Genomic DNA, 11,590 nt, shown 5'->3' on the forward strand with positions numbered 1-11,590 from the left:
AGAAACCAATGTTTTACAAATTGGACGCAGAAATCCCTCTGTCCCTGGCATTTGTCCGAAAATGAAGATTCCTAGGCCACATCTTGAAATTCTATTTGGTAGGTTTGCAGTGGGGTCCAGGAATCTGCCTGTTTCTATTTCCTAAGGCTTAAAAACTACTGTCCCAAAGGGAAGAAACCCAGAAAAATAAAGCATGTTCCCAGTGATGTAGGATTCTGCCTTATGAGCATCAATCGTACTATGCTGTAACATCATGACCTCAGAGCTCGGTGAAATCTTCAAGCTATTTGCCTTCATGTTAGCAGCAGCATAACGCTAAGACTCTGGGCTCTCACAACCCTTCCTGTTTTCTCTGTCCTCGCTCATCATTAGCAGCTCCTTCCTCCATGACGCCTTTAGAAGTTACTCTTTGCTCCATTTCAAAACAGCGTCTTAGAGGCCAGTGTTTTATCTTAAGTCTACAGGAAAAGCAGGGGGCGAGACTAAGGGAACAGCAGGTTCTTTAGGCCGTGCTCTTTATCATGGCTACGGGGGTGGCTCTGACGCCTCTTTTGGTAAATTTCCCAATCCTGTGCCATGCTCCATAGTGTCCAGTATGCATCAGACACTCACACATCAAATGACCAGGTGAGGTCAAAGCACATCGCGGCCCACCGCAGTCTTTAACTCTGGGAGAAACCCAATCATCGCTTGCTACTTACACTGACAAACTGAATGTCGTCCTCGTTTTCATCCGTGGTTGACTCCGATGCCTCAGGGCCGGCTGGAGGGACAGATTCTATTATCTATAAAAACAAGCCAAAACACGCTTATCTATTCAGCCACACAATTGGAGGAAGAGAGCTTTTCCGAAAGAACAACTTAAAACAAAGCGCTCTCGAGGAAAACGAACCGAGCACAATGCCACGCAAACCCCAGGAGGAGCGGAGCTCGGAGTCGGCTCTGGCCGCCGCGTGCGCGGAGCTGCAGGAACCCAACGCCGAAAACGCGTTCCCAGCCTCTCAGAATTCCCCCGATCAACTCCAGGAGGAGGGGCGCAAGCTCACCGCCGCAGGGCACCCTGCCTTCACACGTCGCTCTCACGGGCCCAGCCGCGGCCACAACGAACGCCGGGGCCCGTGCGGGGGGCCGGGCGGCCATTGTTGCTGCGGGTTCCTCGCTCCGACACGCACCAGGCCCCGCAGCGGGGCTCGGCCCACGACGCTGAAGAGGTATCGCCCCGAGGCCGCGGCGGAGCACCAGGCCTCAGACCGCAGGAAACACAAACCCTTCGCGGTTCGCCTCTGAGAACGCCGGGGCCCTCACTCGACTACTCACCTCCGACCCCGGCTCTCCCATTTCTCCGACGGCCGCGCTGACAGCACCACCGCTCCTGCTGTCCCTGCCGCCGCCGCCGTCGCCGCTGTCCCTGCCGCCGCGGCCGCCACGACTCCCCTTCCCGCCCTGCACCGCCTCGCGCTACCGGGACCCGCCCCTGCGTGAGCGCCGACGCCACCGGCGGAAAGAGACGCAAAACCGCTTCAAAGGAGGAGCGGCCCTCACTGGCCCGCTATCCCCCGGAGCCTCTTTCTCTCATTCTCAGGCTTCCTGCCCCGCGCCGCGCAGGATGCTGGGAATTGTAGTTCGAGTCGACCTTGAGACCGCCCCGCGCGGAAGGGGAAAGGAGAGGAAAAGAACCGAGAGGTTAGGCGCATGCGTTGCGACTGGAAGATGCCTGCTGCGGTGGAGGGAAGCCGCAGCCTCTGGGTTCCGCGGGACAGAGACGCGCAGGGAATATGTGGGAGGATATGAGGGAGGGTTTCAGTTGATATCGGTTTGTTTTGGTATGGTTGTGGAGCGCAGCGCACTCATTTTTCTGTTTTAGCCCTGAAGCCGGGTGGTGGGAACGGACGTTTATTTTTTAATTTATATGTTTATTCACTTTTGAGGAGAAGGGCTATGTGGAGGTTTAGCAGAATTTTAAGATCAGGAAAGAATCTGAAGTGTCCTTTCATTCCTCACCTCTTCCCTAGCGTCAGTCTCCCAGGCCCTGCAGTATTAATATACCTGAGGAAGAAAACAAGGATGGGAAGTCCAGGGCCAAATAGGAAAGGGAACCGAGAATCTACCTAACCTAATCACCAAACCCTAGCAGTGATATTGAAATGTGCTTTTTCAATATTCTCAGATACACTGGGAGAATATCAGAGATCTGTTTTATAGAGTGCTGCAAGGTTAACCTTTTAACCTTTTCTGTGTTCACAGTCTATAAAATAGATCTTTCCTATTCAACTATGCATTTAATCTCTTCTCAGATGATACCTTACCAAAACACACACAGACACACACACACCACTCATTGTCAATAAAGTTTATGAAAATAATTAAGTGAGAACATTATTTTAGGTCAGGCGGGTCCGCGTACCGTGGGAGGCCGAGGCGGACTGTTCACTTAAACCCAGGAGTTGGAGACCCGCCTGAGCAACATAGGGGAGCCCCGTCTCCACAAAAAATACCAAAATTAGCTGGGCGCAGTGGTCCTCGCCTGTAGTCCTAGCTACTTAGGAGGTTTACGTAGGAGGATTGCTTGAGGCTGGGAGGTTGAGATCCAGGCTGCAGAGAGCCTAATTCATGTCACTGCACTGCAGCCTGGGTGACAGAGACACTGTGTCAAAAAAAAAAAAAAAAAATTAACATCTTAGATTCCTGTTTTTGTTTGTATGCAAAACTACCATCTCATTGCCTAAGCCTGTAGTAATTATTGTTTAATATTTGATATTTCCTGCATTTCTACCAAGTGCTTTGTGACTTTACTTTCTTTTTTTGTTGTTGTTTTTTGTTTGTTTGTTTTTGTTTTTTTGTTTTTTGAGGCGGAGTTTCGCTCTTGTTACCCAGGCCGGAGTGCAATGGCGCGATCTCGGCTCACCGCAACCTCCGCCTCCTGGGTTCAGGCAATTCTCCTGCCTCAGCCTCCTGAGTAGCTGGGATTACAGGCACGAGCCATCATGCCCAGCTAATTTTTTGTATTTTTAGTAGAGACGGGGTTTCACCATGTTGACCAGGATGGTCTCGATCTCTTGACCTCGTGATCCACCCGCCTCGGCCTCCCAAAGTGCTGGGATTACAGGCTTGAGCCATCGCACCCGGCGTGACTTTACTTTCTACCTAGTAAGCTTGAGACCTGAGAAGGCCAAATGAGAATAAGAGATCTGCATGGGTAGTTCTTCAAATGCTGTATGCAAATTAAATATTTAAAAAATGTTAATCTGTAGGCACAACTTGTATTTAAAAGATTTTCCTAGTGAGCTGCTGAGGGTTTGCTCTAATATTTAATCGGTTGAGGTAGATGTTAATGGATAAAATGCTTTTTTTTTTTTTTTTTTTTTTTTTGAGACAGTCTTGCTCTGTTGTCGGGCTGGAATACAGTGGTGCAATCTCATCTCACTGCAACCTCCGCCCCACAGGTTCAAGCAATGCTCCTGCCTCAGCCTTCCGAGTAGCTGGGACTACAGGCATGCACCACCACACCCAGCTAATTTTTGTATTTTTTAGTAGATACGAGATTTCACCATGTTGGCCAGGATGGTCTCCATCTCTTGACCTGGTGATCCGCCCGCCTCGGCCTCCCAAAGTGTTGGGATTACAGGTGTGAGCCACTGCGCCCAGCGGGTAAAATTCTTGGAAAACAAATAAAAAGATGTGGCTAGACTCAAAAACTTCTCATACCATACAACTCAGTAACTGTAGTTGCAGGGATTATTCTGAAGATAAATCACAGGTTTGTTTACAACAGCAAAAACTGGAAAATATCTAAATGTCTAATAATTTGGGAATGTAATATTTAAATGTTGGTCTGTCCTCTATCAAGATAACATTATAGTGTTTTATCTCCAATGAAAATGTTTACCTAACGTTTCTCAAAGCATATTTTTCAAAAATTCAAGAAATATATAGGATAATTAGAACCATGTTGTATTCATTCTTGCACTAATATAAGAGAACTACCTGAAACTGGTAGTTCTTATAAAGGAAAGAGGTTTAATTAGCTCACAGTTCCACAGACTGTACAGGAAGCATGGTTGGGGAGGTCTTGGGAAACTTAAATCATGGCAAAGGGTGAAGAGGAAAGAGGAGGAATGTCTTCACATGGCCAGAGAATGAGAAAGAAAGCAAAGCGGGCAGGTGCTACACACTTTTAAATAACCAGATATGAGAACTTACTATCAGAGAACAGCAAAGGGGAAGTCCACCCCGATGATCCAATCACCTCCCACTGGGCCCCTCCCCCAACATTGTGGATTACAATTCAACGTGACATTTGGGTGAGGACACAAATCCAAACCATATCACATGTCAAGCCATCAAGAAAAGCATCTCCGAAAGTGGAAACCTACTTAAATAGGAATAGTAATTTTTTTTTTTTTTTTTTGGAGACGGAGTTTCGCTCTTGTTACCCAGGCTGGAGTGCAATGGCGCGATCTCGGCTCACCGCAACCTCCGCCTCCTGGGTTCAAGCAATTCTCCTGCCTCAGCCTCCTGAGTAGCTGGGATTACAGGCACACACCACCATGCCCAGCTAATTTTTTGTATTTTTTAGTAGAGACGGGGTTTCACCTTGTTGACCAGGATGGTCTCGATCTCTCGACCTCGTGATCCACCCGCCTCGGCCTCCCAAAGTGCTGGGATTACAGGCTTGAGCCACCGCGCCCGGCCAGTAATTTATTTTTTTCTGGGTATCTGGACTATGTGTTTATAAGAAAATCCTGGCTGGGGTGGTGGTTCACACCTATAATCCCAGCACTTTGGGAGACAGGAGGATTGCTTGAGCCAAAGTGTTCAAGACCAGCCTAGGTAACTTAGTGAGACCCTGCCTCTGCAAAAAAATTTAAAATTACCCAGGTGTGGTGGTACATGCCTGTGGTCCCAATTGCTCAGGAGACTGGAGTGGGAGAATCAATTGAGCCCAAGAGGTCAAGGCTTCAGTGAACCTTGATCTTACCACTGCACTCCAACCTGGGTAACAAAGTGAGATCCTGTTTCAAAAAAAGAAAATAAAAAGAAAATCCTTTGAAACCCTCTAAGAAAAAATCAGAGACATGCCTGTAGTCCCCAAAAGCCAGGTTTATTTAGCTTGATGTAGCAAAAGAGAAAAAAAAAAAAGCCAGAGGCAAAATTTAGGAATCTCCCAATCTTAGAAAGTTAAGAAGGGATTGGGTTGGGTGAATTGAAGCCGCTCTTGGGAAGTGAGGGAGCTGGTTAGAATTGGAAGAAGCAGGGTTGTTTGCTGACTGGTTCAAGGTTCAAAATGAAGACTTTTAAACTTTCTGTGATTAAGGAATTTTTTGTTTTGTTTTACTTGAGCTGTGAATCCATTATTTTGCTATAAGTTAAGATCTTGAAGAGGGCCCATCATTGGGTTGACAACCCTCCTATATTTAATACTTTTAGACTTTCTCCCAAATGACACCATAGTAAATTTCTAGATCTATATCAGTGACATTATGTTGATAGTCCTCTTTCAACTCATTATCATCATGTTTCATGTAAGTCTAGTTTTGTTTTCAAAACTAAAATTTTTCATTAAATCTCCATTGACTTTCTCGCTGTTTGTATTGAATAGTAATTTAAAGAACCATCTGTCTGAACATTGGCTGCTAACAACATTTAAGACTCTAGAGGCTGTGTTCTTGGCCAAGGGTATGCCACCAAGAGGCAAATTAAATGCATCAATGTTTGGAACCCCTGATTAGAAACATTATCTGATACTCATAAATTTTGAAAAAGGGAAAGTTTCAGGGTTGATATTTCCATCCTGATTAGCATTAGCCTCTAATTCATTTAAGTTGCATTCAACATGGGCAGAAGAGTTCATGTATATACAGCACCAAATTTTATTATGGTTTAGTAAAGCACAGATACTCCCAATGTAATTCTATTATTAAGAACCACATTTGGTTTGGATTAAATGCTCTGGTTTTAAGACGTGGAACTGGAATATTCTCATTAACAATTTCTGATAAAGTAGAAAATCGATTTGTAGGAATTTTAAAAGAGAATATTCTTCAGGGAAGAAAATGGCTCTTAGTAACCTGGTGTCATAGTCATTGCCTGGGAGTTATGGGAGCAAAATAAAGAGTATTTGATTCTGAAAAAGTATAACGGACTAGCCCATAAGAAAAAGAAGCCTGTTGGAGCACAGGACAAAAGAGAGGGTTGCACCTTTCTGTTATTGGTTCATAAGTACAAGCTGCTTGACTCATTTAGAGCAAGCTATCATAATTCATTTAGAATATGGACATTTTCCCTTTCAAGCGAAATGCATTTACCTTATGAGTAAACTGATGACAATAGTTTTTGGTGTTAGCACTAAACATTGTAAGTAAGTTGCTACACATCCTATTCTCTTTCTAGAAAGATTTGGAGGATCACAGTTCACTATATTTGGATCATATTAATAGTATTATTCCATGTCAGACCACTGAACAAAACTACTGATAGTTTAACTTGTGGTAGTTAACAAGGAACCAAATTATATTCATTAAAGGAATTGGTCTGCAGCGCAGTAAGTAGGCATAATTGTAACAGTCTTATTAGAAGGTTATATCGTCTAAACTCTTCTACAATAATCTACCTGTTAAAATCATTGTCAAAAGTGATTTACTGAAGAGCAACTGAGGAGGAATTTAAGACACGTATGACTAACATTTGTTACTTCCTACAAGCTAAAGGAGAGTGAAAAATTTTAATAAGAAGCAAGACATCTCGGGATGATTTCACAACTATAGAAAAGTTGCAAGAATAATATTTGTTTTACCATAATTTCTGTCTGTGTACATATACAGAGACATATGTTTACATATTACTTTTTCTGAATCATTGGAAAGTATGTTGCATGTATCATGCCTCCTTATCCCTTAATATTTCAGTATCTGTTTCCTAAGAACCAGGATTTTCTTTGACATAAACAGTACTATTACCAAAATCTGGAAGTTAACATTGATAAAATACTTTTTAAAAATCTACAGTCCTTATCACATTTTGTCAGTTGTCCAAATTCAGTGTCTAGTCTAGGATCACATAATGCATTCAGATGTTATATCTGTTTATTCTTTAATTTAGAATAATTTTTCAGCCACTGTCTTTACAATATTGATGTTTTTGAAGAACCAAGGCCACTTATTTTATATGTTCCTTAATTTTGGTTTGGCAGATGTTCCCTCATGATTAGATATAGGTTAGACCAGAAAAAATACTATCAGTGACATTCAGTTGTTTTTGATTATTACATGTTGAGGCACATGATGGCTATATGCCCCTCACTGAGGATATTAATTTTAGCCAGCTGGTTAAGGTGTCATCTAGTATGACCACTATGTAGTTACTATTTTTCCCCTTACAAGTAGTAAACAATCTGTAAGGATATACTTTCAGGCCGCACAAACATCATGTTCCTTATGAAACTTTTCCCTTAGATATATCATCCTCTGATGATTTTTGCCTGTATCAGTTTTTATTATGATGGCTTCAAGTGGTAACTGTCCAATAGTACTGTTTTCTCAATGATTTCAATTGGCATTTTTCTGTAAGAAAGTCTTAACTTTTCCATTTTTAAAATTTATTAAATATTGATGCATCTATTTCCTTTTTAACTTTTTATTATGTGATTTGACAGCATTTGTAGTGTAGATACACAGAATAACACCAATGTCCTTCATTGCACATAGCTAGTAATCACTTTGCAGATATCAATGGTTCAGAATATCAGTGATAATTAACAACTTTTCTTATGGGTCTACTTTTTCCACCAGGAGACCTATACTACTTGTTTTAGATATAGTTTTGCCATGCTATATATTTATGTTCTGATTCCATTCTTTTTCTTAAGTTTCCTTTTGTGATAATTTTAGATTCACATGTAGTTTTAATAACAATAGTACTTCTGGCCAAGAATGGTCAGCACTTTGGGAAGCTGAGATAGGCAGATCACCTGAGGGCAGAAGTTGGAGACCAGCTTGGCCAACATGGTGAAACCCTATCTCTACTAAAAATCAAAAAATTTAGGGGAGGGTAGGAAGAAAGAAAGAGAGAAAGAGAGAGGAAGGAAGGAAGGAAGGAAGGAAGGAAGGAGGGAGCAGGAAGAGAAAGAATGAAAGAACAAAACAAAGAGAGAAGCAAGGAAGGAAAGAAAGAAAGAGTAGTACTGTAGTACTTCTGGCTTGACAGTATGAGGAGTTCCACTGGCCTGCTCCCATGTGAAACTGATAAAAAATATTTTTAAAAATCACTCAAAGCCTATGGGAATAGTCCTAACAGGAAACAGGAAATGAAATATATATCAAATAAAATCTGAAAATTCTGTAAGAAAGAAGAGTCTGTAGTATGTAAACCAAGAGCACTTGCTCCCACCCACTTTCCAGCTCAGCAAGACAGGCTTCACTCTAGACTGCTGTATATCAAGAACACAGGCTCCCTCTTCACCTTATCGCCCTTCCTCAACTTCCACATGGAGGGCCCTCTTCCTGTAAAGAGCAAAACATCATTGTTTCTCGTCCTCAGCTACCTATTGCTGAAGCTAATCATTAGGCTAGTGCATTTGAGAGGTAGGGGCTCTCCTCTTCCACTGGGACAGAGGCTCTTACCTTCAACTCAGCACATAGAGAATACTGAGGGCCTTAGGACCCTTGCCTAACCTGGAAAAATGATGGTTCCATGCCTTACCAGGAAAGGAAAGGCAAGAGGACCTCAGGCTGCTGCTCTCAATCCTCTACCAAGCAGTCAGCTTCTAGAGCTCACCGAAAGAGAAGTTTAACATTGTTCCCACTTGCAACTGCAAGCTGTCCAGAGGAAGCTCACTTAGATTCAAAGACACAAATAGATTCAAAGTAAAAGAATGGAAAAAGACAACATGCAAACAGTAACCACAAGAAAGCTGAAGTGACAATACAAATGTGAGATAAAATAGGCTTTAAAACCAAAAAAAGTTACTAGAAATGAAGAGAATTTTTATTTTATTTTATTTATTTTGAAACAGGGTCTCTCATTCTGCTACAGGGCAGTGGCACAATCTTGGCTCACTGCAACCTCTGCCTCCTGGGCTCAAGCCTCAATCCTCCCACCTCAGTCTCCAAAGTCACTGAGACTACAAGTGCATACCACTAGGCCCAGCTAATTTTTGAATATTTTTTGGTAGATATGGGGTTTCACCATGTTGCCCAGGCTGGTCTCAAATTCCTGAGCTCAAGCAATCTTCCTACCTTGGCCTCCCAATATGATGGAATTACAGGCATGAGCCACCAGACCCAGCTGAGTCATTTTGTAATAATAAAACAATTAACTCATCAGGAAGATACACTAATTTGCACTTATAACAGAGCACTAAAATACATGACACAAGAACTGACAGGAAGTAAGGGAGAAACAGATAATTCAACAATCATAGTTGAAGACTTTAATAACTTACTCTCAATATAGATAGCAGCTCAACTAGGAAACAGAAAAAAAACAACACAATAAAATAACTAGAACTAATAGACATCTATAGAACACTCCATTCAGCAACACAATATACATTGTCCTCGAATGCACATGGAACGTTCTCCAGGATAGATCATATGCTAGACTATAAAATAACAAACTTTAAAAAATAAAATCATACAGAATAGATTCTTTGACCAAAAGGGAATGAACTTAGAAATCAATACCAGCAAAGAGTTTGGGAAGCTCACAAATATGTGGAAATTAAATAACATACTTCTAAATAACCAATGGCTCAAAGAAGAAAGCAAAAGAAGAATAAAAATATTTTGAGGTGAATGAAAGTAAAGACATAACAAAACTGATGAGATGCAGCTAAAGCAGCACTTAGAGAAAAATTTATAACTATAACTGCCTATATTAAGCATGACAAAACCATGTGAATGTACATATTAATTAGCTTCATTTAGCCTTCCTACAATGTATGTATTTCAAATGTTATATTGTACACCATAAATACATGCAATCTTTGTCAATTTAAAAAAATAAATAATTTTTTTAAAAGACAAAAGATCTTGGGGCTGGGTGTGGTGGCTTATGCTTGTAATCCCAGCACTTTGGGAGGTCAAGGTAGATGGATTGTTTGAGCTCAGGAGTTCAAAACCACTTTGGGCAACATAGTGAAACCCTGTCTCTAACAAAAAAAAATACAAAAATTAGTCAGGCATAATGGTGCACGCCTGTAGTCCCAGCTATTCAGGAGGCTGAGGTGGGAGGATCATTTGAGCCCAAGAGGTTGAGGTTGTACTGAGCTGAGATTGCGCCACTGCACTCTAGCCTGGGCGACAGAGAGAGACCCTGTCTTAATAATAAATAAACACATAAATAAAAGACAGAAGGTCTCCAATCAATAAGCTAAAATTCCAATAGCTCACTGGAGGAGGTGGGGAACAGAAAACTAAACCCAAAAGAAACAGGAGGGAAGGGGATAGTAGAGAATACAGCAAAATTTAATAAAATAGAGAATAGGAAAGTAACAGAAAATCAATGATATCAAAAGCTGGCTCTTTAAAAAGATCAAGAAATAGACAAAACTTTATCTTAGATTGACCAAGAAGAAAAGAAGACTGAAATTACTAGATCAGACATGAAAGAGGATTCATTTCTACCAAACTTGCAGAAATAAAAAAAGATTATAAAATATACAATGAACAACTATACACCAACAATTAGAAAACTTAGACAAGATGGTCAAACTCTTAGAAAGACTCAAACTACAAAAACTGACTCAAGAAGAAATAGAAACTTTCATAGAGCTATCACAAGTAGAGATTCTATCAGTAATCAAAAACCCATGAAGAAAAGCTCAGGCCCAGGTACCTTCACTAATGAATTCTACCAAACATGTAACAAAAAATTAATACAAATTCTTCACAAACTTCTCCAAAAAGCAGAATAGCAGAAATATTTCCCAATTTTCTTTTCTTGTGATATCCTTTTCTGGTTTTGGAAGTAATGTAATAATGATTTCATTTTAATGAAGTCATTATATTTCAAAACATCATACTGTACACCATAAATATATGCAATTTATTAATTTATGTATAAAATAAAGTCAATATTACACTGACAAAACTAGAAAATGATACCACAAAAAAAAGAAAATTATAAACCAATATCTCTTGTAAACATGGACATGAAAATCCTCAGCAAAATACTATGAAACCAAATCCAGCAATACATACAAAACATTAAAAGCCATGACCAAGTGAGAATTTTCCCAGGAATGCAAGTCTGGTTTAGCATCCAAAAATCAATTAATGTAATACATCCTATCAATTAAAAATTAAAATCGCATGATCATCTTAATAGATGCAGATAAAGTATTTGACAAACTCTAACACCATTTCATGATCAAAACAGTCAATAAACTAGGAAGAGAAGGAAACTTCCTCAACCTGATAAAGGACATCTATGAAAAACCCACAGCTACCATCATATATTTTTTTTTTTTTTTTTTTTTTGAGACAGAGTTTCGCTCTTGTTACCCAGGCTGGAGTGCAATGGCGCGATCTCGGCTCACCGCAACCTCCACCTCCTGGGCTCAGGCAATTCTCCTGTCTCGGCCTCCTGAGTA

General features: G+C 41.0%; 1 protein-coding gene across 2 annotated transcripts in view; it reads right to left on the reverse strand.

Annotated features, from left to right (window-relative positions):
• The window catches only part of ZNF451 (zinc finger protein 451), an 84,130-nt gene extending 82,531 nt beyond the window's left edge, over window positions 1-1,599 (reverse strand). The window contains exons 1-2 of one of the 2 annotated variants that reach the window (XM_003926366.4): window positions 1,318-1,594; window positions 702-785 (exon numbers count right to left, since the gene is read on the reverse strand). In XM_003926366.4, coding sequence (XP_003926415.1) covers window positions 702-785; window positions 1,318-1,338 — 105 coding nt within the window. In that variant the 5' untranslated portion in view covers window positions 1,339-1,594. Of the gene's footprint in view, window positions 1-701; window positions 786-1,317 lie in introns of both variants that reach the window. The other variant, XM_010337136.3, reaches the window with a different exon arrangement.
• Between the last annotated feature and the right edge of the window lie 9,991 nt (window positions 1,600-11,590).

Source organism: Saimiri boliviensis, chromosome 4, assembly GCF_048565385.1.
Source record: "Saimiri boliviensis isolate mSaiBol1 chromosome 4, mSaiBol1.pri, whole genome shotgun sequence".
NCBI lineage: Eukaryota > Metazoa > Chordata > Mammalia > Primates > Cebidae > Saimiri > Saimiri boliviensis.